Source organism: Sus scrofa, chromosome 9 (assembly GCF_000003025.6).
Source record: "Sus scrofa isolate TJ Tabasco breed Duroc chromosome 9, Sscrofa11.1, whole genome shotgun sequence".
Lineage (NCBI taxonomy): Eukaryota > Metazoa > Chordata > Mammalia > Artiodactyla > Suidae > Sus > Sus scrofa.
Genome location: NC_010451.4, coordinates 108250977 through 108277360, shown reverse-complemented (window position 1 = coordinate 108277360; position 26384 = coordinate 108250977). Strand labels below are relative to the sequence as shown.

The 26384-nt window shown below is 38.8% G+C and overlaps 1 protein-coding gene and 1 long non-coding RNA gene across 9 annotated transcripts in view; both read left to right on the top strand.

Moving 5' to 3' along the window:
• PNPLA8 (patatin like phospholipase domain containing 8) overlaps nucleotides 1-6018 on the top strand; it is a 49232-nt gene extending 43214 nt beyond the window's left edge. For 4 of the 7 annotated variants that reach the window (XM_021063575.1, XM_021063576.1, XM_021063571.1 and 1 more), the window contains one exon: nucleotides 4932-6013. In XM_021063575.1, the coding sequence (XP_020919234.1) occupies nucleotides 4932-5206 (275 nt within the window). In that variant the 3' untranslated portion in view covers nucleotides 5207-6013. Of the gene's footprint in view, nucleotides 1-4931 lie in introns of all 7 variants that reach the window. The other 3 variants (XM_021063574.1, XM_021063570.1, XM_005667750.3) reach the window with 2 other exon arrangements.
• On the top strand, nucleotides 7959-26177 carry LOC110255502. 2 transcript variants are annotated; one of them, XR_002335911.1, is made up of 3 exons: nucleotides 7959-9745; nucleotides 19483-19742; nucleotides 24565-26177. It is a non-coding gene; the product is annotated as an uncharacterized LOC110255502 (long non-coding RNA). The 2 variants fall into 2 exon arrangements; XR_002335910.1 differs by lacking the exon at nucleotides 7959-9745 and having other exon boundaries at nucleotides 18540-19742.

Here is a 26384-nt window from a genome sequence, read left to right as displayed (position 1 = left end):
ATTTCCTGCTACCTTAAATCATTAGAAAACCACAGAGCAGTGGTTTTCAGCTATTAGATGGCTTTGGTCAGTGATCCTTGAGAGAAGGAAAATAAATGAAGTAATCACATGATTGCCAGGCTTGCTACCTGAGGTGTTTCTAGGCTGTAGCACAGGGAGGGGGGAACTCAGAAAAGCAGGACAGTCCTTTGTAGTTCAGAAAACAATTTTGAATTCAAGGAAGCCAAAGAAGCTAAAATTTGTGGGCAAAATGCTATAGAGAAGGCAGCTTCATAGACAGAGTGCCCTAGAGACATGCAAAGGAGTCCCCTTGAGTACTGACCCGTGCTGTGCACATGTGTGTGAGGGACTCCCCAAGGCAGATGGCCCCAGTGTGATTAGGCAGAAGAATCTTTGGAGCTCACATGGGACCCGAGTAGCTCAGATTTCTATCACCTAGGTTAGAAAGATCTTATAATATGTGGAATGTGCAGCAGAGGCCTCAGAAGGGGACTGTCTCAGTAGTGGCATCAGATTAGTTCTAGACTGAAGGCTGCTCTCGATCCACCCTAAAATGGCATAATAGCAATCCTCAAAAAGATCGATTTGATCTTTTTTTTTTTGGTTAATTCCATTTTAACAGCATCCACTGTTAGAAGAAAATCCAACAATATTTAAAGGAATGTGACCATTCCAGCACACAAAAAAGTGAGGTTCAGAAGTTCCCGTGTGGCACAGCAGGTTAAGGATCACACATTGCTGTGGACGTGGTGCAAGTCAAAACTACAGCACGAGTTTGATCCCTGGCCCAGGAACTTCCATGTGCTGTGGACACGGTTAAAAAAAAAAAAGAAAAAAGACAAAACATCAGTGAGGTTCACAATGGTTGGCATCCAATAAAAAAAAAATTACCCCTTGTGGCCCTAAAAAGCAAAAAAAATAAAAATGAAAAATGAAAAAAAAAGTGAAGGAAGTTCCCATTGTGGCTTAGCAGGCAACAAGCCTGACTACCATCCATGAGGATGCAGGTTCAATCTCTGGCCTTGCTCAGTGGGTTAAGGATCCAGCATTGCTGTGAGTTGTGGTGTAGGTTGCAGACATGGCTTGGATTCCCACGTTGCTGTGTCTGTGGTGTAGGCTGGCAGCTGCAGCTCCAATTCAACCCCAGCCTGGAAACTTCCATATGCTGCAAGTATGGCCCTAAAAAGCAAAAAAAAAAAAAAAAAAAAAAATTTTACCAGGTATACAAAGAAAGAAGCATGAAAAGACACCATTAACTAGGAGCATATCCAACCAATGAGAACAAACCAAGATAGGAAACAGATGATAGAATTGGCAGACAGGGGCAGAGTTCTCATCATGGTGCAGCAGAAACGAATCCGACTAGAAACCATGAGGTTGTGGGTTCAATCCCTGGCCTTGCTCAGTGGGTTGAGGATCTGGCATTGCCATGAGCTATGGTGTAGGTCACAGATGGGGCTCTGACCTCAAGTGGCTATGAGTTGCTATATGACTGTGGCATAGGCCAGCAGCTGTAGCTCCGATTAGACTCCTAGCCTGGGAATCTCCATGTGCCGCACTTGTGGCCCTAAAAAGCAAAAAAAAAAAAAAAAAAAAAAAAAAAAGAAAGAAAGAATTGGCAGACAGTGATGTTACAAAACTGTTGTATACTCCATATATTCTCTGAGATAGAGGAAGATTTGAACATGATGAGACAAATAGATGATATAGAAATGACCCAAATCAAATCTGTAAAGGTGAAAAATACAATTGATAAGATTAATAGTTCTGTACAAATACATGGAGAAACTAGAAGAATAAATATTTTCCTATTTACTAAAGCCACCTTTACCCTGACACCAAAACCAGGCAGAAATATTGCTAAAAAATATAAAAATACAAGTCAATATCCCCTACTAATATGCATGCAAAAATCCTTAAAATATACTGATAAATTGAACTCAGCAGTATATAAAAGGAGAATACAGCACAACCCGATAGGGTTCATCCCAGGAATATATGTTTGAATTAAATTTCAAAAATTCAATATAATTCACTGTATGAACAGACTAGAAAAAGGAAAAATTTTGTGATAATCTCAATAGATGCAGAAAAGACATCTGACAAAATGCAACATCCATTCATGATTAAAAAAAAAAACAAACAAACTTCCAGCAACTTAGGAACAGGAGGCAACTTCCTTGGTCATCTACCAAAAAAAGTAGTATTTTTTTTTCTCCATCATATTTAATGGAGAAGGACTGAATACATTCTGCTTAAGATCAGGAGCTGATTTAGATTAGATGTCTCTCATCACTTCCAGTCAGTGTTGTACTAAAGATAAGGCAATAAAAGAAAATAAAAGGCACACAGGAGTTCCCGTCATGGCACTGTGGTTAACAAATCCGACTAGGAACCATGACGGTGTGGGCTCGATCCCTGGCCTTGCTCCGTGGGTTAAAGATCTGGTGTTGCCGTGAGCTGTGGTGTAGGTTGCAGACGCGGCTCTATTCCCATGTTGCTGTGGCCCTGGCATAGGCCGACGGCTACAGCTCCGATTCGACCCCTAGCCTGGGAACCTCCATATGCTGCAGGAGCAGCCCTAGAAAAAGCAAAAAGATAAATAAAAATAAAAATAAAAATTTTAAAAAGCATGCAGATTAGAAATGAAGAAGTGTTTATAGACAACGTGGTTGTCTATGTTAACAATCCTAAGGAATCTATAAAACAGCTGCTAGAACTAATAAAGTGAGTTTAGCAAAGTCGAAGAATGTAAGATCAATAGAAATCAATTGTATTTTTGCATACTAGCAATGAACAATTAGAAATTGGAAATAAATATATACAAAGATAGATAATATTTATAATAGCATTAAAATACTAAATACTTAAGGAACTATTTAACAAATACAAGATCTCTTACAAAACACTGCTGAGAGAAATTGCAGATATACTCTGTTAAAGAGTTGGAAATCTCGGTATTGTTACAGTAGCAAACCACAGGTTGATCCAGAGACTCCAAGCAACTGTTGTAAAAATCCAAACAGACATTTTCTGGGGTAGAGATTAACAAGATAACCATAAAATTTATATGGATATGTGAAGGACCTAGAGTAACCAAGAGTTTTGAGAAAGGACAAAGTTGGAGGACTTACACTGACTTCAAGACTGTAAAACTATAATACGCAAGGGACTCTGGTATTTACATAAAGATAAATGTAAGATAAATAGTATGTAATAGTACAGAAATTGATCCAGACTTGTCTGGTCAAAAGGTTTTTGACAAAGGTAACTCAGTGAGAAAAGGATAATCTTCAACAAATAGTGCTGGGGGAGTCAGAAAACTATATTTAGAAAGTTGAACCTTGACCCTTCACAGCATATATAAAAACTATTGAAATGGATCATAGAGCTAAAACTGTAAATCTTCTAGAATACCCTGGAGAAAAGTCTTAATGACCTTGAGCAAGGTAAAGAGTCTTTAGATAGGACACAAAAAACATGAATGTCAAAGAAAAAAAACAGATAAAATTAGACTTCATCAAGTTCTAAATTTTCTTCTTAAAAGAAACTTAATAAAAAGACAGCTATACACTGAAGTAAAATATTAATAAATCATGTGTCTTATCTATCATCAGAACCAAATATATAATCAGATGCAAACTATATAGAAAATTCTTACATGTACGTAAGGAATTTATAGAGAAGAAAAGATATTTAGTGAAAAAAATGGGCAAAATATTTGAACAGGCCCTTCATTGAAGAAGATAACACAGATGACTGATAAGCCATGAAAGACTTTTTAGTGTCATTAGTCATCAGAGAAATGAAAATTGAGACCACAGTGTACCACTATATCCTGTAGAAGGGTTAAAATTAAGACGGACAGTACCAAGTGTTGGCAAAGATGGGAACTCAGATATATTAAGTGTTGGAATGCAAAATAATACAGCCATTTGGAAAACAGTGTTGCAGTTTTTAAAAAGATAAACATGCTTTTACCATATGACCCAGCAATTTCATCCATGAGTATTTAGCTAAGGTAACTGGCATCATAAATCCACAGAATGGCTTAGGATTATTCCTAGTAGCTAAAAACTGCCAAGAATCAGACCGGAAAGAACACATTGTGTTATATCCGTACAGTGGATCACTAATCAGCAATAAGAGGGAAGGAGCAATCGATCCATGCTGCAACATGTATTTCAAAAGCATTTTGCTGAGTAAAAGAAGCTAGCCAGACACAGAACAGCTATATAGTTATGATTCTATTTGTGTGAAATTTTAGAAATGGCGAAGGGTAAGGTGGGACCCAGCCATAAAGAGGCATGAAGGTAATGGGAAGTGTTCTATGTCATGATTACTGTGCTCGCGCCAAGGTACACATTTATCAAAACCTGTCAAATTAGACATTTAAAATCGGTAGAGACTTTATGTAAATTATATCTCAATTAAGATGGTCTTAAGAAATTAAAAATCAAAAAAAGGGAGAATTCCCATTGGAGTGCAGCAGAAATGAATCCTTCTAGTATCCATGAGGATGCAGGTTTGATCCCTGCCTCACTCAATGGGTCAGGGATCTGGCGTTGCCACAAGCTATGGTATAGGTCAAAGACTCGGCTGGGATCCCAAGTTGCTGTGATGTGGTGTAGGTCGGTAGCTGCAGCTCTAATTCGACCCTTGCCTGGGAACTTCCAAATGCTGCAGCTTTGGCCCTAAAAAGCCAAAAAAAAAAAAAAAAAAAGAATTGTATGATGTGTTTGGGAGATGTTTCATTTTGTAGCTGTATTCAATATTAGGGATTCTTTCTTATTAATTAGCTGAAGTGTGGAAATAAGCAATGCTTTGTAGTTTTCCTAGAATAGGAAAATTTTAAACAAACATAAAATTAGATCCTTGTAAAACAACTCAATTTTTTTAATCATCCTATTTTCTTTCCTTTGTTTTAACAGAAGTCCATGTAATGCTTGATGGTCTCTTACCTCCTGACACCTATTTTAGATTTAATCCTGTAATGTGTGAAAACATACCTCTAGATGAAAGTCGAAATGAAAAACTGAATCAGCTGCAGTTGGAAGGGTTGAAGTACATAGAAAGAAATGAAGAGAAAATGAAAAAACTTGCAAAAATATTAAGTCAAGAAAAAACAACTCTGCAGAAAATTAATGATTGGATAAAACTAAAAACTGACATGTATGAAGGCCTTCCATTCTTTTCAAAGTTGTGACGAATGTGTGCGTATAGTCTCATAACTGAATGCCTGTCCAGAAGATCCACAGAATTCAATGAGGAATTGTGGAGTTCAGCATGACTTACCTTTGAAATGCTAATGAATTCTGAGGGATCCTGAAAAGACAGTGTTCACACCAGCTTGCACAGTACAGAGAGGGTGTGTCTGATTACAGAATTCATATGGGAATTAGGTTTTTATGATGTTAATAATTAACTGTGCTTTAGGAATCTCACTGTGCTAGTTGGTTTTAGTACATATCGGTGTTGCATTGTTGATGTTTGAGAATTTATTAATATATGTGCCAAACAAGCACTGAGAACTAGCATATTTGATATTTTTTACTTTAGTCACCGTAATCATGTTAAATTTATTTGATCATTGATTTTCTTTCATGTGAAAGAGCATGAATTGTCTTCAATTAATTCATCTCTTTAAATATCACCTAGGTTTTCACAAGCTACATTCTATGATCCACATGTTGCCATCTACTATTGTATTGTCTAAACAGATGCAGAAAAATGGTATTCTATCAAAGAACTTTTACATTGAAATATGAAAGAACCAGATTTAGTTTTCTATTATTCAAAATATGTTTATTCCAACATTATTTGGTTCAAAAAGATAGGTGAAGTTCTCATCATCTACTTTTCCCACCTGAAATTTCAAGATAATGCAAGATAATGCTGTATGTTAACTTCTCTAGCTATAGATTATCATCCACTGTTACGAAATTAATTATTTGAATTTACTGAGAAAATACCCCTATCATTAACAAAAATAAACAATGGAAATGACCTATGTTAAAAGGCTAATGTCATTTTTACATTATTTATTATTCATGTTGTAGCTCTTCCTCTCTTTGTAGCGTTTGACTATTCCTGTCAACAGTAGGCTTTTTAAAAAATATTAGGCTTGCTTTACCTTAACTCCTCTAAACTGTCTGGATTTCACAAACGTAAGTAACACCTACAGCAACCCGAATCATTGTTTATGCCAACCAGATTCATCTTCGTTGTGTTATCTATCTATCTGCCATATCAGTCCTTCACTGTGTTTAGACTTGTCAAGAGAAATGATAAAAGGTGAGTTCCCTTTGCTTTATACATGTAAACTAGAGCTAAAGCCTTTGCCCCAATTGTCATACGGTGATTTTGCAACATTGATGTGTAGAGGCAGTGAGACGTAGTTCACAGATGCTGGGAGAGCCACGAGGCTGGATGCTAATTGAGCTCCGATGGCCCAGTCCTTCTGTGTGTGACTTGGAGGAGAATGGACAACCTCTGTGGGCTTCAGATATTCTGTAAAATGAAGAAAGCTAGCTCTAAATTTTTTTTTTACTTTTCCCTTTCATGGCAGCTGAAAAGTTATTTCTGAAAAGGTACAAGCAAAAGATAGGAAGAGGTGTGAAAATGAATTTTCAGTCCTACACATGTAAAATATCTGGTCTTTTCAGGGAAGCACAGAATAGTCTATTTTAGAAACAAAATTGAATGAGTTATTCAGCTCGTCAATTATTTTAATAATACAGAAAATAAAAACTTTTATAGCTCAGTCCTTTTTGGGTGTTTCAGTTCTTATTTCTGTAGTAAATGTTGTGCTGGTAATAGTTCAGTTCTGTCCTTGTTGCTGATGTTATTGTTAAAAATAGTCCCTCAGGGAGTTCCCATCATGGCTCAGCGGTAATGAAACTGACTAGTATCCATGAGGATATGGGTTCGATCCCTGGCCTCACTCAGTGGGTTGAGGATCTGGTGTTGCTGTGAGCTGTGATATAGGTCGCAGACGCAGCTAGATCCCGCGTTGCTGTGGCTGTGGTGTAGGCTGGCAGCTGTAGCTCCAATTCAACCCCTAGCCTGGGAACTTCCATATGCCTCAGGTGCAGACCTTAAAAAAAAAAAGCAAAATAAATAAATCAATAAATCACAGGTATTGTGCTACTAATGCAACTGAAAAGGTCGATTTGTAAAATTTAGTTTCTAAATACAGTGTAAATATGAAACTACCAATGATTTCTCAAGATGCTGTAAAGTAGTGCTTTCAGACCACAAATATTGCATATTCATATACATCAAGAACAACTTGTAAGAAAGAACAATGCAAATAATCATTAGTCAGGGTATGCCTGGGTATCCATTATAATAAAGCAAATTTCAAGCGCACTGAAGTATTAGTTAACACAATGTGTGTAACTGCACCTTACTATAAGGTCATTTTTGTACTAATGCAATGCAGTTTATCTGTTTTATAGCTGAAGTGAACTCTCCATCCCTTGTTTTGGCTTGGCTGATTATTTCCCTCTTGAACAGTACAAGGCCTAAGTGTACTCTGGCATAGCTGTATTTCTTAAACCACACAGCATGGCACCCAAGTATGTACCCCTGTCCCTGACCCTATTTCTTTAGCTCCTTTCAGTCACCAACAAAAGCTATACCCAGTTGGGTGGTGCACCAGTTTTCTATTATTCTTGTCCCCATTTGTACTTGAAACTGATGATCTGAAGAACTGTGTGATTCACCTGAGATAACCTTCACCTTACAATGAAGCCAGTGCTTTCCTTTTGTCCAAAAGAGAGTGGATTTCTTTTCAGGAAAGAAGAGAAGTAAACACTCTTCTGAAAGATAAAGACTCGCTACCAAGAAGGTTATGGATTCTTCATTGGATTGTTTTAAAGTAGGATCAGTTCTTTATGAGAACAACCCAATATAATGCAAATTTTTTTTTTTTTTTTTTTTTTTTTTTTTGGCCTCCCCAAGGTGTATTGTGTTCCTGGGCCAGGAATCAGATCTGAGCTGCAATTGCAGCTCATGCCACAGCTGCAGCAATGCCAGATCCTTAACCCACTTTGCTGGGCTGGGGATCGAAGCTTTGTCCCAGCATTCCAGAGACAGTGCTGATCTGATTGCATCACAGCAGGATCTCCTAATTCTGTGATAATTTATAAAAGTAAACAATGATCAAATGAGTTAAATATCTGTCAAAGAATAAATTAGGATATCATTGTTCCTTCATATCACTTATTCTATAAGATTTAACTGACGTCTTTGGCAGTTTATGCTTCTTGATAAACATTTATTTAAGTCAACTAGTTTTCATTCATGCCATTGGATATACCTCATTTTAAAAACTATTTTTATTAAGAACATGGAACTGTGTGCCCTGTAAGTGGCTATATTTTGAAAAATAATTGAAAAACTAAAATTTATCCACTGTCAATAGTTTTATTATAGTTAACTGGGTAAAGTTGATTAAATTGTGGTTCCATTTTTACATTAAGGGAAATCTCAGTTCTGAAAGTAGAGAGATATAAATGTGTTTGTGTTCTCACACCTATGGAGGAAATGTGAATATTTTTATGGTTGTTAGTAGCTAGTATCTGGTACTTACATGCCAAACACAATACTGAAAGCTCTGTGTCCATTATCTCATATTATTTCTGTCTCTGTGAAGGAGGTACTATTATATTCCTGTTTTTCAGCTAAGGAAACCAAGGCTATAGAAAGTTAAATAATAGGAGTTCCCGTCGTGGCGCAGTGGTTAACGAATCCAACTAGGAACCATGAGGTTGCGGGTTCGGTCCCTGCCCTTGCTCAGTGGGTTAACGATCCAGCGTTGCCGTGAGCTGTGGTGTAGGTTGCAGACGCGGCTCGGATCCCGCGTTGCTGTGGCTCTGGCGAAGGCCGGTGGCTACAGCTCCGAGTGGACCCCTAGCCTGGGAACCTCCATATGCCGCAGGAGCGGCCCAAGAAATAGCAAAGAGACAAAAAAAAAAAAAAAAAAAAAAAAGTTAAATAATAGTGATACAAAGAGGAAAATTATAAACATTTTTAAACTTTTTCTCTTCCAATCAGCCAGGTTCCAAAGTTTCCTTATTCATTGTGCAGACATTTGACAGCCATCTTTATTCTAGGACTGAGTCCACCCCTTACATCATCATCATCACTTCCTGCTTTCATGTGAAGTATCTTTTTTCCCCTTCTTTTTTTATAGCTCTATTGAAGTGTAATTTCCATACCAAAACAGTCACCTGTTATAACTCTACAAGTCAGTACTTTTTAGTAGATTTCAGGAGTTGTGCAACCATCACACAGTTCAGTTTAGAATGATTCCATCACCCATAAAAGTAACCTCACGCTCATTTGTAGCCATTCCCTCCCTGCTCCAGTCCCTAGCTCTAGACAACCACTGTTGTGCTTTCTCTTTGTATATATTTACCATTTCTGGGTATTTCATGTAAATGGGATCATGCAGTATGTCATCTTGTGCAGCTGGCTTCTTAGCGTGCTGTTGAGATTTACCCAGGTTGTAGCATATATGAGTAGTTGGCTCTCTTAATTGCTGGGTAACATTTCATTGTATGGATAGACCACTTTTTGTTTCTCTTTCCCCAAGTTGATAATGACTTGAACTGTTTTTAGTATTTGCCTGGGATGAATAATGCTGCAGTGAGATTCATGTACAAGCCTTTGTGAAGACGTATGTTTTCCTTTTCCTCAAGTAGATATCTGGAAGAGAAGTCGCTGCAACAGTGATATGGTAAGTGTGTGTTCAACTTTCGAGAAGCAGCCAGTTTTCCAAAGTGTCTATACCATTTTATGTTCAACAGTGTATGAGAGTTCTAATTTCTACACATCTTCTCCAGCCCTGGATATTGTTCGTTTTTTTATTATAGCCATCCTAGGGAATGTGTAAAGGTATTTCACTGCGGTTTTGAGTTGCAGTTTCCCAATAGCTATTGTTACTGAGCATTTGTCTAGATACTCATTAGTTATTTGTATATCTTGTTTGAAATATCTGTTCAGCTTTTTGCCCGTTTTTAAATGAGTTTATTTTTCTCATTACTCATTTGCAAGAGTTCTTTATATATTCTGGATATAAGTCTTTATATATATATATATATATATCCTTTCATTTTCTCATTAGCATCTTTTAAGCAAACACATGAGTTTTTAATTTTGATTATCAGCTTATCAGTTTGTTCTTTTGAGTTAACTTTGTGTACAGGGATAATTTTGAGTTAATTTTGTGTGAATAAGGGTCAAAATTCAAAGTATTCCCCCCCCCCTTTTTTTTTTTTTTTTTTTTTTTGCTTTTTAGGGCCAAACCTGCAGCATTTGGAAGTTCCCAGGTTAGGGGTCGAATTGGAGCTGCAGCTGCCGACCTACACTACAGACACAGGACCACGGGGTCCAAACCTTGTCTGTGACCTACACCACAGCTCATGGCAATGCCAGCTTCTTAACCCACTGAGAGAGATCAGGAATCCAACCTGTGTCCTCATGGATACCAGTTGGGTTTGTTACCAGTGAGCCACAGTGGGAACTCCCCTCTTTTTTTTTTTTTTTTTTTTTTGGCATAAGGATAACTAGTCCCAGCATTATTTGTTGAAGAAAATATCCTCTCACCAGTGAACTGTGTTTGTATTTGTTAGAAATATGTTGTTTTTATATTCCTGAGTCAACCTCTGGGTTCCCTTTTCTGTTCCATTGATCTATGTGTTAAACCTATACCATTGCCACACTGTCCTGGTTCCTATAGCTATATAACACTTTTAAGATCAGAGAGTATAATTCTTTCACCTTATGCTTTTTCAAAATTATTTTTGGCTTTTCTGACTTCCTTTGCATTTCCATACAAATTTTAGAATCAGCTTGTCAGTTCACACTCACACATGCACAGACACACATACACACATACATACACATGTGTAAGCATGTACTTGTGCCATGTTTTAGGTTGCACATATAAGTGATATATGGTATTTGTCTTTTTCTGACTTTCTTCTCTTAGTATGATAATCTCTGGTTGCATCCATGTTGCCGCAAATGGCATTATTTCATTTTATTGCCAAGTAGTATTCCATTGTATACATATATTGCATCTTCTTAATCTGTTCATCCGTTGTTGGACATTTAGGTTGTTTCCATGTCTGGGCTATTGTGAATAGTGCTGCAGTGAACATTGGGGTGCATGTATCTTTTTGAGTTATAGTTTTGTCTGGGTATATGCCCAGGAGTGGGATTGCTGGGTCATATGGTAGTTCTACATTTAGTTTTCTGAGGAACCTCCATACTGTTTTCCATAATGGTTATAGGTATTGAATCTTTCAAGGTCTGTCCTTTGAAACATACAATGAACATGGGCTATCTCCATTTTATTTAGATATTTAAAAATTTTTTTCTCAGTAGTGTTCTGTAGTTTTCAGTGTACAAACCTTGAATTCCCTTTGTAAAATTTATTTCTAAATACTTTTATTAATTTTGATACAATTATGAAAGGAATTTTTTTAATTTCATTATCTGATTGGTTGTTACTAGTATGTAGAAATACATACATACAGTGATTGCAACTCTGGTGATATCATGATTTTCCATCTTAGCACTTATCAAACTAGTAATGTCACAGTGATCCAATCCATGAAGTACAGACAGAGCGAACAGATTGGGAAAAGTAATTGCAATATTATAATGGTCTCCCTGGTAATGCATGACTGTGATAGTTCTGTGTTGTTTTTATCCTTGGGCAGTGAACACTTATATTAAGTGTTTAAATCTAATTGTGCAGCAATAGGTATATACATTAAATATCACATTTACACTACTGTGTTGTTTTTCCATAAAGTTCTTTAAATCTCTGGAAATAATGATTTAGGAAAAGTCCATAAAGCTCCTGGGTTCTGGATTAGCTGATATTTTACTTTTGCAGGCACTCAGTAACTGGTGAGTTACTGATTTACATGGGAACATTTTATCTTGTATTATTCTTATGTAAAATGTTTTGAATTTATTTTTCATTAAATATGTTGAGTCAGCTTAGTTTTCAGTCTCAAACAGGTAAAATATGAATTAAAGACTATTTTAGAGAAAATCAGTATGTTAGGTGCTCAGTACCTTTGTTAAATTCAGAATTTAGGAATTAACTTTCTTCCTTATTTTTATATTTCTTCATGGTAGATTCCTATACCGACTACTAGATAATGAAACAAAATATTTTGACACAGGCTGAGCAATTGTGAACTCTCAAGTGTAGAAGTTTCTGAAATGTATATATTTAAAACAGGAACCAGTGAGGAATTTAAAGTATGACAGGAAAAAACATATGAGGGCTCATCTCGGGCTTTGTGAATTCATGAAAATGCACACTTTCTTATTTTTCTTTTACCAGTTAATAGGACAACAAATTCTAGTAGTAGAGATTGCCACTTGCCTTATTTCAGTTATTTCTGACTGAGGCTGCCATAATTTACCTTTGCTCATTCCCGTGTATGGTATTCTGACAAATTTGTGCTCCTTGTGACTGACAGTCATTAAATCCATCACCTCCCACTTTGCTCCCTTTATTCGTAACAACCATAACATGGAGTGTTTGCGAAGTACCAAGAACTGAGCTAAGCAGGTTAAATGTATTATAGCAATTGTGAATGGAATTGTTTTTCTAAATTCATTATCTGATTCATTGTTACTAGTATGTAGAAATAACATGCATACAGTGATTGCAATTCTGGTGATATCATGATCTTCCATCTTGTGAATTTAACCCTCATGGTATCCCCTTCTTAGAAAGGAACAGTTGCCTAAGATATCACCATTTTCTAAACCACAACTGTCTCTATACCTCTTTCCAAAATGTCCTTTCCTGAACTCTGGTGAAGAGATTTCAAATCCAGTTTACTAAACTGAATCTGTTGACTCTTGGGTTTAATCAGTGAAGAAGTCTAATTCCACCATCAAATTGTGCACATACTCCTTACGTCCTCGTGTACCACAGTGCTTCTCTACTAGGAGTGCTATTGCCCCTATCCTTGGAGGGATTTGGAAATCAGGGAGTGAAGGGGACTGTCTGGGGCAGCTCCTGGCATTTAATACCCCAGGGTTCGGAGATGGTACATGTTAGGCAATGCACAGGGCGCAGGGCAGCCTCTCGCAATGAACTCTTCCACCCAAATACCAACGTTGCTTCCTTTGAGAAACCATGAGCTGTTTATCCACACAATGCACATGATGAGTTTTTTCCACTAGAAATTGAGGATATACTTTGCCCAGAGTTAGGGTGCATATGTCATGTGTAAAATTCCATTTTGATTCCATCCCCAAAAGGGTTTTTTTGCATTGCCCCTTGTCCATCTTTTTTTGTTGCTTGCTTGGTTTTTTTCCCAAGTTTAAATACAACTCAACTGTTTACTTGATCTTACTTTTTTGGGACCAGATCTATGCCAGTTACTCTTTCATGACTAGGAAATAGAAAGGAGAGAGATTGCATTAAAAAAAACAAGTTTGTTCTGTTCCTGGCAGAGCTATCTACCATCGAAAAAGAATTCATAGAGTACAGATGGCCCTGGACTAAACTGTTAGCATGTTTCCAAGGGTTTGATAAATGTGTCTCTCTCAGAAGTCATACTGACTGCCTTGTTCATTATAACCTTTATTCAGCTGATACAAGTCAATTGAAATTCATCATACTCCACAGATATGGATTATTAGTTTAGATAATGCGTTAAAAAGAAAGTATTGACTAAAGTTCCCACTGTGGCGCAGTGGGTTAAGAATCTGACTGCAGCTGCTCCAGTCTCACTCTAGAGGCAAGGGTTCAGTCCCTGTGAGTTAAAGGATCCAGCCTTGCCATAGCTGCAGCATAGGTCACAGGGTCACAGCTGTGGCTTGGATTCAATCCCTGGCCTGGGAACTTCCATATACCCTGCATAGGACCATAAAATAAAATTGAAAAAAGAAATATATTAACCATAATGTTGGATCACCTTCATGATAAAATTTTTTAACAATACAGATTCATAACTTGCATAAAGACGGTGTATTTTATGAGTTGCATTTTTTTTTTTTGGCCGTGCCCACAGCATGTGGAAGTTCCTGGGCCAGGGTTCAAACTATGCCACAGCAGTGACCCAAGCTGCTGCAGTGAGAACACCAGATCCTTAACCTGCCACTCCACAGGGGATCTCCATGAGTTGTGTTTTAAAGATCAGTCTGATTGAATATGAACAGGTTATGTGCTCCACGATGGTAGAGAATTCCAGTATTATTATTGTTATTATTATTATTATTATTATTAGGGCTGCACCTGCAACATATGAAAGTTCCCAGGCTAGGGGTTGAATCAGAGCTGCAGCTGCCAGCCTATGCCAGAGCCACAGCAACATGGGATCCAAGCCGCGTCTGCGACCTACACCACAGCCCTCAGCCACACTGGATCCTTAACCCACTGAGCAAGGCCAAGGATCGAACCTGCATCCTCATGGATACTAGTCAGGTTCTTTTCCACTGAGCCACAGCAGGAGCTCTGAGAGTTTCCAGTAGTAGTTGTAACTAACATGTATTGCCACCTAATCTTCATAAAAACCTATGAGGTAGGTATTATCATTATCCCTATTTTATACGAGCACTGAGATGATGATGATGAGAAAAGTCTTCCATTTCTTTACTGCTGTTGTTCAGACTCTGTATCCTTCCCAAAGTGAAGCAAATGGCTTTTTCATGATCGTTAGGAAATTATAGATCATCATGTGAACATGGCTGGATAACAGTCTTTCTTGATTTATGTATCTAAAATAACAAGTGCCTTCATATCTTTTTCACATATTTTAGTCTCATTTACTTCACATTTAAATCCCTGATTTGTATTTTCAAACAATTTTCAAGGACCAAACCATGATAAATATACCCATCTTATAGAATAACCAAATAGTAAGTTAACAATTATGACTTGGTAGCATGTACTCTGTAAAAGACAAAGTGATGACGACAATCCAAAAATTCATCCACTTAATCTGAAAAGAGAGGGAAGCTATGTCATTGTATATTAATTATATTACATTGTATTCCCAACACGCCTTGCTCCAAAATAGTATCTAATGTAGCATTTTAATTAAATTACCTTGATAGGTAAAAGAACTTTAAGTGCAATTAAAAATAACCCAAACCTTGGTCAAACAGAATATTAAAAGAAAAAAGTCATCAAATGTTTTATGCCAAGATATACAGTCCTTGAGATTCACTATAGGAATCTTGCAAAAGAAAGCATCTTGTCTTTCATTATGTTTTGTACAATGGGACCACATTTTAAAAAACAGATGTTCTAGGGTAACAAACACAGTCCTTATGCTTTTGTGTTTGTGGTGACATAGGAACAATCTAAGGAATTCTTAAAAGTCTCTCAAATTTTAAAAGTTAAATAAAACCGCTGTAACTTAGACTTCTCTCTGCCTTCCAGATTTGGTCTTAAAAACATGTTTTTAAAATAATACTGGTACAGTTAATAGCCATTTAAAATCAGGATGTTTTTCCCTGTCTCAAACGTTTAAGTCACACCTTGTAAATCACAGGTGCTCTTTTTTCTGATGTCGAAAGAACATGTTTGGTATCAGGATACAGTTAATCCATACACATCTAAACATGCTGAAAGCCTATATTGAACTCCATTTCCTATGCTGAATTATGTGAAAAGTACCCCTTGTTGACACTCAAAACCTCTAGAAGTGACAGAGCTCTGAACTATTTGTTTAGTATATAATACAAATATATTTATATATGCGCATAGTGTATAACAAAGAAATATATGCTTTTGATGAAGGTTAGATGGTATAGAATTTTGTGCTTAGCCTTATACCACTCTTGTTTTTTGAGCCTGAGTAAGTGGCTGTGTCCCCATCTGCAGACGCAATGTCCTCTGGGTCTGCAACTGTGTGTGGAAAAATACTGCTATCACTATCTCATCACAAGTATAATCACCAACTCACAGAATAAGATTTTAGTCCAGCTCTCTTCAGGGTGAATTATATAACCAGAGAGTTACTTTAAAAAAAAAAAAAAAAAAAGTATCTTGTGGAGTTCCCACTGTGGCATAGTGGGTTAAGAACTTGAATACAGGGGCTCGGATCTCTGCAGAAGTATGGGTACAATCCCTGGCCCAGCACAGTGGATTAAAGGATCTGGCATTGCTGCAGCTGTGGGGTAGGTTGTAGCTGCAGCTAGTATTCAGTCTCTTGTCGGGAAATTTCCATATACCACGGGTGCAGCCATAAAAAGAAAGAAAGTAGTATCTGATATGCACTGTAATTATTCAAAAACATCTGAAGTCATGATTACAAGTTTAAAACATGTAGATAAAAAACTATTACATGTGCTTCTTTATGAAGCATGAGCGAAAAAGAAAGGAAAACTCTCATTGGGCAACAGCTAATTGCAATAACGTAGCTTTATTTTTTATTATTCATTCCCAACTCAACTTACATGCTTCTCACAGCTTCTAGTATCCTGCTAGATACAGAATGGGTCCTTAATAAGTATTTTTCTCAAGTCAGACTTAACGGAGTACTCCACCTTACACCGTGATGAGGAGATGGGGAAAATGAAAAGCTTTAAAAAGTGCTTTCTGCAAGAATTTACTTTTGCAGTCTGGAAATGAGGCTCGTTCCCTGTGCCAGTGGGTAGAATCCCGGCTGGGATCATTTTCCTCAGCGTGAGCGGGACCGTTTCCAGACAATAACAATTGCACAGATTACAAAGCCTGTCATTTTTCTCTCACCTAGTGCCGGAGGTAAATATCATTCATACTGTTTGCATGTCTCGTATCTTGACAGGGACTCAAATACAACCCTTCTGGGCACCGGAGAGAGGTTTCTTTTGTTTGAAATGTAAGGGTTTTTTCCTACTTCTTATTACAGTCTCTACTCATTCTTAAATCATATTCCTCTTCTTTATTGGACTACCTTGTTGCCTGGATCCTTAAAGGTGCATTTTATTTTAGTAAATTTGTGGGTGGGGAGCTCCTTACCTTCAATGAACAGTAACTATAGTAATACATTTCCATGCAACCCTTATTTCTAGTTGCCTATAGCATTTATGCGTTTTGCAGAACACCTCCAAATATACTTCTTCATTTTAATATAACAGCTGTCATGTGGGTTTGGCAAGACCAGCATTATTATACCGCAAGGAACATATGAAGTATAGCTCTGAAAAATCCAAAGGCTAGTATGACCTCACCCTGTTTAATATCCTGGCTCAAGCCAGTGAATTCCCAGCCTAGGACTCTTTCCACTGCTTTCCAGATAATCACTGGCAGTGGGGGTATTGGCTGCGATAAATAGGTTTTGATCAGAGTGGGGATTTGCATTCTTGCCCAGCATCAAACAAGATTTGCATTTCTGGGAGATTCGCTTTTATTTTTTCTGAAATGGGAATCATCTTCATCATCTCAGTGACATTTGTTAAGTGCTCATTCGAATCATGAACCTTACTCTGAACGAGATTTCAGTACTTTAAGGAATGCATCCCCTAACGATTCTGTGAAGATCCAGATGCCAGAAATAATACAGTGAGCGGTATCCCAGACCCTCTGAAAGTACGCAGATGCAACCAGTCAGTGCCATGCTGTCCAGGTCTGTATCTAGCTTCTCTCAAGTCTCTGCTCATAGCCCGAGGGAGGTAATAGGTTTTGTGTTAAGATGAAGGTCTTTGTCGTAACTTGAATGGACTCAAAGTGAGGCCTTAGGCAAGTTAACCTGAGAGTTTTCTTACCTGAAAAAATGCAGAGCTGTCATGCTCCCTCCCTTAAGAATAATGTAGGTCAAAGTGCCAGGAATATAATACCTGGGTACTCAATAGCTACATTTTTATAATGTATTTTACACTAAAAGCAAATGTACATTCATTACACTAGTAGATATTAAATAATAGCTCTGATGTTTGTGTTCTGGCGAATGAAGATCCTGAGGACACGTATATGAAAGAAATCATGTGTACTGAGTTGTGGAGTTCTAAACGCCAAGCGTTAGGTTTCTCAAATCCAATGTCACAGGTTTACGTGGTACAGCGCTTCTCCCTCTGATCCTTGAAAGGACGATCATGCAGTCAGTTGATATGACTTCTTTTTATTTTTCTGCCTCATCTTGAATTACCCTGTTCTCTTGTACCATATGATGCATTGCTGAAAACATGACTACTGGTATTATCCTTTGGGGTTATAAGTTGAGGATATAAATAGTGCCCACTCTTGTTGATGTGAAAATGATGTTATTGACCTTGGAGGCAAATGCTCCTGTGGCACATGAATCATTGCAGTCCGTGTTATTTACTGCCAAATAATTTCAAACAGTTGTCTATGCCCTTGTTTCTGAAATGGATTTTAAGAGAAAACAAGCCTGGGAGTTCCTGTTGTGGCTCAGCATTAACAAGCCTGACTATTATCCATGAGGATGCAGATTCGAACCCTGGCCTCGCTCAGTGGATTAAGGATCCAGTGTTACTGTGAGCTGCAGTGTAGGTCACAGATATGGCTCGGATCTGGCATTGCCATGGCTGTGGTGTAGGCTGGCAGCTGCAGCTCCAATTCAACCCTCAACCTGGGAACTTCCTTATGCCACAGGTGAAGTCTTAAAAAGAAAAAAACCAAAACCAAAAAACCAAAACTGAAAAAAGGCTGAATTTAGAGACTGTAGACCTTCCTTGTTTTATTTATGCCCAAAAAGATACTTTAGGATAGTCAGCAAATACGTGTGCAGAAGCTGCTGTGCATGCGATTGGAAGTGAAACCAGTTGGCTGTGAAGAAATAGATCATTGCTCTCCTTACCCTTTCAAATCCTGACCACAGAGTCTACACCCTTCCCACAGAGACCGCTCCATCAAGAAATGAGAAGAGGGAGGCACTTCAAGTTTAGTCCAGGTTACACGGCAGGAATTTTGGCAGGCAGGGACAGAATAGTGTCCAGAGAACACTGATTTTTGTTGTCCTGGATCTGGGGGTTTTTATCTTCTTCTGCAGCCAAGGAAAGATGTTCTTTGCACTATTTTGGCACTTAGAGTATTTTTAAGCTTGCTGTTGCTTAATAGGGTGTCCTCATGGTGCCTCCCACTATACAGTTCCCTCTCCTTAATACACGCATACCATGGTTCTTGACACCTGTGAGTTCCCTATGCTGACATTTCATTCATTCACTGAGTGAATTATTGATCAAACGCCTAATACTCACTGTCCATACTTAAGAACTAATAAAACAGTGAAGCAGAGTGGTGAAAACACCAAAGTACCATCCTTGTGCATCACCGAAAGAGTTGCTTGGTCTTTAAATCAATCACTCTGGGAAATTTACAGTTTTCCAGACGATTTTCCCATCTCTCTTTTGGAATTGTATTCCTGAGTCAGTACATGTATATTTGTGCATATCCTATGTATATTAAATAATTTCATTATGCATTTATAATTTATGTATATAACCATGTACTTTCTGTTATACATAGGTGTACATTTAATTTTACAGGATTAACTTCTTTTCTAGTGCTATGGTGGAAATAACTGAGTCTCTGAAACAAAACAAACAGGTTTGAATACATGATTTTTGAGGAAGTCATTTAATCTTCCAAGGCTCAGATTTTTACCTGTAAGACTGGATGAACAATGGAAAAATCATACGGTTATGAAGATGTATTTATCATTATTAAATTAACCCAAAGTGATATCAGTGACATTGGACACCCTTCTTACTTGAGAAAGAGAAATCTCTCTGGACATTTTTATAAGGTAAGAATCAATCATATGGCTTTTTAGTCAGAAATAACTTCTTTGCTGCATTGACTTTTTGTGCATTTATGTAGAAGAATGCAGTGATTAGCAAAAGTCTATCAAAGTGTTCAGCATTTTTGGTTTTCACCTCTGCCTTTAGGTTTTTCTATTTCGCAACACCATGAACTTTCAAAGAGCATCACCTAATGGCCAAAGTCCAGGAGTCTTTTAAGCAAGTACATGGTCTTTGCCTTACTGACGTGTGCCTCCCTTTGGTAAGGTCAGATGACTGGGGTACATATTCTATTTCTGGACCATCTTCTGAAGATCACCAGAATGCAGAGGCCCCTCCACCCCAGGGCATGCATTCATGGAACATGTTATTCCTGGGCTTTGGAGTAAGAACATTAGTTGCCTTAGCTCCAATTTCAGTGCCAAGGCCAAACAATATCCAGGAGGAACGCACCAGGTACCACTGTCTGGTCTAGGGCATGACAATAGAGAAAGAACAGAAAAGAAAAATGCGGAAAAAAAAGACCAAGAATTTTTAAAAATTTTATTGGAGTGTAGTTGATTTACAATGTTGTGTTAATTTCAGGTGTACAACAAAGCGAATCCATTCTTTTTCAGATTTTTTTCCCATGTAGGTTATTAAAGAATGTTGAGTTCTCTGTGATATACAGTAGGTCCTTACCTATTTGACTTCATTTTTTAAATTTTGTGGCCACAGCGTGCAGCAGCTTGACATGGGATCTCAGTTCCTAGATCAGAGATTGAACCTGGGCTACAGTGGTGAAAGCACTGACTCCTAAGCACTAGACTACCAGGGAACTCCCATTAGTTATCTTTTTTTTTTTTTTTTTTTTGGCCATGCATGTGGCATGTCAGAAGTTTCCAGGCCTGAGGTGGAACGTGAGCCACACCAGTGACAATGCCAAATCTTTAAACACTAAGCCACTGGGGAACTTCCTGTTAACTGTTTTATATATAGTAATATGTGTATGTTGATCTCAAACACCTCATTTATCCCTTCCCCCACATTTCCCCTTTGGTAACCATAAGCCTGATTTCGAGACCTGTCAGTCTATTTCTGTTTTGTAAATAAGTTCATTTATATCATTTTAAATTAGGTTCCATACATAAATGGAATGGCATATATAAGCAAATGGCATTATTTCATTCTTTTTTATGGCCGAGTTATATTCTTTTGTATATAGGTACCATATCTTCTTTATCCATTACTCTGTTGATAGTTATGTTTTGGCTATTGTAAGAAGTGCTGCAGTGAACATTGAGGTGCATGTATCTTTTTGAAATGTGCTTTCCTCAGGATATACGCCCAGGAGTGGGATTGCTGGATATGGTAGTTCTATTTTTAGTTTTTGAAGGAATCACCATACTCTTTTCCAGGGTGGTTGCACCAGTTTACATTCCCATCGACAGTGTAGGAGGATTCACTTTTCTGCACACCCTCTCTAGCATTTATTGTTTGTAGACTTTTTGATGATGGCCATTCTGACCTGTGTGAGGCAAATACCTCACTGTAGTTTTGATTTGCATTTCTCTAATTAGTGATGTTGGACATTTTTCATGTGTCTTTTGGCCATCTGTGTGTCTTCTTTGGAGAAATGTCTATTTATATCTTCTGCCCAATTTTTGATTAGGTTGTTTGGGTTTTTTGGATATAGAGCTGCATGAGCTGTTTGTATATTTTGGAGATGAATTTCTCGTCAGTAGCTTCATTTGCAAATATTTCCTTCCATTCTGTGGGTTATCTTTTCATTTTGTTTATGATTTCCTTTGCTGTGCAAAATCTTTTAAGTTTAATTAGATCCCATTTGTTTATTTTTTTTTAAATTTTCATTACTCTAGGAGGTGGATCCAAAAAGATACTGCTGTGATTTAAGTCAAAGAATGTTCTGCCTGTTTTCCTCTAAGAGTTTTATAATTTCTGACCTTACATTTAGGTCTCTAACCCCTTTTGAGGTTATTTTTGTGCATAGTGTAAGAGAAGGTTCTAATTTCATTCTTTTGCATGTAGCTGTCTGGTTTTCCCAGCACCACTTATTGAAGAGACTGTCTTTTCTCCATTGTATATTTTTTCCTCAGCCCAAGGTTTTAAATAAATATTTTATTGGAAAGATAAGTGTAGTCAAACTTTAGGCAAATGATTTTAAAACCCCCCATAATTTTGTCATCTTCATAGAACTATTTTCATTTGCACATTATCTTTCTCTTGTATGCATTTTAGAGTTGCAGTAATAATGAACATGCCATTCTGTCCTGCACTATTTTCACTTAAAGAATAGCTTGTAAGGAGGTCGCTTCGTGGCTCAGTGGTTAACAAACCCTGAGTAGGATCCAGGAGCACCCAGGTTCAATCCCTGGCCTTGCTCGGTGGGTTAAGGATCTGGCATTGTCATGAGTTGTGGTGTAGGTCACAGACGTGGCTTAGATCTGGTGTTGCTTGGATCTGGTGTTGCTGTGGCTCTGGCATAGTCCAGTGGCTACAGCTCCAATTTGACCCCTAACCTGGGAACCTCCATATGCCGTGAGTGCAGCCCAAAAAAGCAGGAAAAAAAAAAAAAGAACAGTTTGTAAACATTTTCCTTTATTTCTCAATCTTATTACTTTACACTCTAGCATGATATTTTCATGTTTACATGTTGTGTTACAGCATAGGGTGTTATACTGTAGAATGTCAATATAGAGGTCCTCTGAGTTTAGCAAGTAGAATCAAGAATATGAAATGATTTGATTTCTGCTTCCTCCTCCTGTCTCAGGGTAACTCTTGGTAAATGATAACAGCCTAAATAAAACAAAAGACAACAAGAAAAACAGTCATCTGGACAGTCAAGCAATGGAATAATCAAAATATTGAAGGGCAGAAACACATTTACCTTTAAATGTAGGTTTTGGATAAAAACCTAGTGAGTTTTCAAGCTAGGAAAGAATAGAGGGAAGGCCCTTTCTGTACCTGTAGCAACGTTAGTCAATTTTAAGAAAATTTTATTGTACCAATAATCTCTGCCTCAGAAAAAATTAAGATTAGGTTCAATATAAACTATTAATAGGCCAAAATTACTTAAATCCAGAAGTAAACGTTTTAGTCTAACAGTGCTTTAATACATAAATATATCCATTACATTAAGAAGTAGATTCAGGGAAATTGTGTTGTGGCTCAGTGGGTTAAGGATCCAACATAGTGTCTGTGAGGAAGCGGGTTTGATCCCTGGCCTTGCTCAGTGGGGTAAGGATCCAGTGTTGCAGCAAGCTGCAGCTCAGATTCAGTGTTGCCATGGCTGTGACCTAGGCCTACAACTAGATCCCTGTTCAACCCTTGGCCTGTTGACATAGAACTTCCATGTGCCTCATACGTGGCCATAAATATAAGAAAAGAAAGGAAGAAAGAAAGAAAAAGATTTATTTAGAATCTTTCCTAACAAACGGTGTGTGTGTGGGGGGGTGTTGGTGAGGGGCTTGGGGAGAGAATACAGTTTGAGGTCCAAATACCATATGTCTAAAATTTTTGGTTGCATCTTTGGCTTATGGAAGTTCCTGGGCCATGGAATCTGAGCTGCAGCTGTGACCTACGCCACAGCTGCAGCCCTGCTGGATCCTTAACCCATGGTGTCACGGTGGGAAGTTCCCACCATCCACATTTTAATTTAGCATTCTTGGAGTTCTGTTCCAGGATGTGGTGCTGCAGGGAGAACAGCCCCAGACCCCGGCTCTTGGTCCACTCCCGCCTTAGACATAATCCTTCAGGGGCTCATGCATATTGAGGTAAATGCCCCAACCTACATGCCCAGGTTCTCTCCACACCCCTGCATCAGCCTCTTACCCAACCTCTAGCCATTTGTTTTTGCTGTTATTGCTTTCCAGCTTCATTAACACATATTTGGCATATAGCCCTGTGTAGATTGAGGGTTACAACGAGACGATTTGATATATTACAAAATGATCACTGCAAGATTAGTTAACACATTCATCACCTCATACTAATTTTTCATTGAAGTATAACTGACATCTAACATTATATTAGTTTCAGGTGTACAACCTAATGATCTGATGTTTGTATATACTGTGAAATGATCACCAGAATAAGTCTAGTTAACATCCAGTACCACACACAGTTATAGATTTTTTTTCCTTGGGATGAGACTTATCTCCTCTCTTTAGGCCTCTAGTTTTGCACACTGGCAGGGCAAGTTGCTGTTAGGAGCCTAGGCAGGAGGCCTCTGCAGGTCCCGAGGGGATCCTAGGATCCTGGGTACCCACATGAGGTCAGGAAGGAGGCTAGGGTGGTAGGGGCTCCTGGGGGAGCCCAGAGCAGGGCTTCCTAAAGCACAGGGCCCAGGGCAGACTGGTGCTGGGCCTGCTGTGGATATCTGGCATTTTAAAATATTGAAAGACAAAATTTCAGTTGAGGCTTAAAAGAAAATATAAATGGGGAGTTCCCACTGTGGCATAGTGGGTTAAGAAGTCATCTGTAGCCCCTGGGGTCACTGTGGAGGGGTGAGTTCTATCCCTGGCCCATTGTGGTAGGTTAAAGGATCCAAATTGGCTGCAGCCGTGGTGTATGTTGCAGCTGTGGCTCGGAATCAGTCCCTGGCCCAGGAACTTGCATATGCTGTGGGGGTAAAACAGAAGGGAGGGAAGGAAGGAAGGAAAAGAAAGAAAATATAAATGGAAGTACAATGTCAGTGTTTGTTCATCTAACATGTTTTCTCTTCTTAAAAAAACCTCATGAAACACCAAATAGGAAAGCCTTGGAGTCAGCCATTCATTGAGACACCAGCATACATATCTGAAGCCATGTCCTTTCTTTCCTCCACAGTGAATTCATCTTCATCGCACCTGTCATCTGCTCCCGCTTAAGCCAGAAATGAAGGGCACATATCAAGACCGCGTCTCAGCATCTCTCTTTTCCAGAGCAACAGTGCCCTGTCCCTGATGACCCCGTCTGCCGCAGCTGATCGCACACTGACCTTGGCTAGTCTCAAATCCATTCAGCAGGACCTGCGTGCATTCTTGTAGACAGAAGCTGGAGGAACAGATGGAGGACTTGGCCATGGAACATGCTTATTATCACGGAGAATGTTCCTCCTCTTCCCGACTTGGTGCCCCAAGCATGGGGGTGGGTTGAGGCGAGCAGAAGATCCTAGTGACTCACAAGCTTCCAGGGAAGGAATCCACAGATGGCAACCACTGAGGTCACATTTTCCCCCCACCACCGCTTGAGCACTACGTTCTTGACATAGGTGCAGGGCTGCTGTGTTGCTAAGCACCAGGCAAGGAAGGCGTTGCAGATTTCAGATTTCTGGTGATGACACATGCCTAAGTGGCACCAGACAGGCACACCGAGTGCTTTGGTGACATGACAGATGGTGAGGAGAGGCGTGACAGAGCGATCCATGTGTCTGCATCTGTGGAAACTTTCCACTGCTCACGGGTCAGGCCACTGATTAGATGGCACATCCTATTATTTATATATTATCTACAAATGGACATCCTATGGTTACTCATGGTGGGTAATAATCACCCACTCTGAAGCTCAGGAGGTATGGCCCAGCTGAGGCTGTGGCTGGCATCCAAGAGGAGAAGAGAGCAGCTCTGGGTGGGCCCAGTGGGTGGCCAAGCCCAGGCCTGGCTGTCAGAGTGGAGTATGATTCTGGGGTGTGCAAGTCAGAGCCACTGAGATTAGCCTCAGACAAACCATCCCGAGGTCTCATCTGTTTTCCACAGTTGCTTCTCTACTCAGCACCGTGTCTGCATCTCATGACAACCATCATTTCATCCATCTGCCCCTTTCCTATCAAGAAAATAGATTGGATGTGTGTGCACAGAGGCAAAGTCAGAGTTCTGAAATGCACCTCAGCAACTGTACCAGATTTGATGAATTTAGCAGCTCTAAGCCAGAAACAAAAGCAAAAAAAAAGCAAACACTACTTTTTTACCTTAATAATACTCTTTTAAATAGAAGGGCTTCAGAAGTTACTAAATTCACCACATCCCTGTCAGAAACCTAATGCATGCTGCCCAGCTGTAGAAAATTAAGAAAATGATGACACCGGTATAAGCCATTCTTAGCAAAGACCTTCCTGTGCTACTACTACGGCTACTCTTTTTAACCTAGAGTTCAGTCTACAGGAGCCTAAGGAAAGCTCTTGGTTACCATCAGGATCATCAAATGACACCATTAAAAACTATTTTGTTCTTATCTAGCCCAACTCTTCCATTTCTCAGCGTGGAAACAGAGAGGGAGGGAATATGTGCTCTTGGACAGCTCAAGACTGGTGTTGGCTCCACGTTGGGTTTGGGTGAACTTGATGTTGGGTTTTGGGCAGGGCCAATCACACTGCTGGCTCCAGGAGGCCCGAAGCATGGATGGGGAGTAAGAAAACTAGGATGGAAAATAAGGGGAGGAAAGACAAAAGTGGAAGAGGAAAAGAAGAGAGGGAGAAAGCCAAGAGAGAGAAACAGGACTGCAAATTAGGGGGACAGGAGAAAGGCTGAAAGCTCCTTCACTGCAGGTACCACTGGGGGGCTCCATGACACACCCTTGTAGCTGCTCTACTGCAATGACATTCTGAAGTGGCCATGGCAACGAACAGATTTGGAGTGTCCCTGTCATCAAAAGGCAGCAGAACTCAGGGG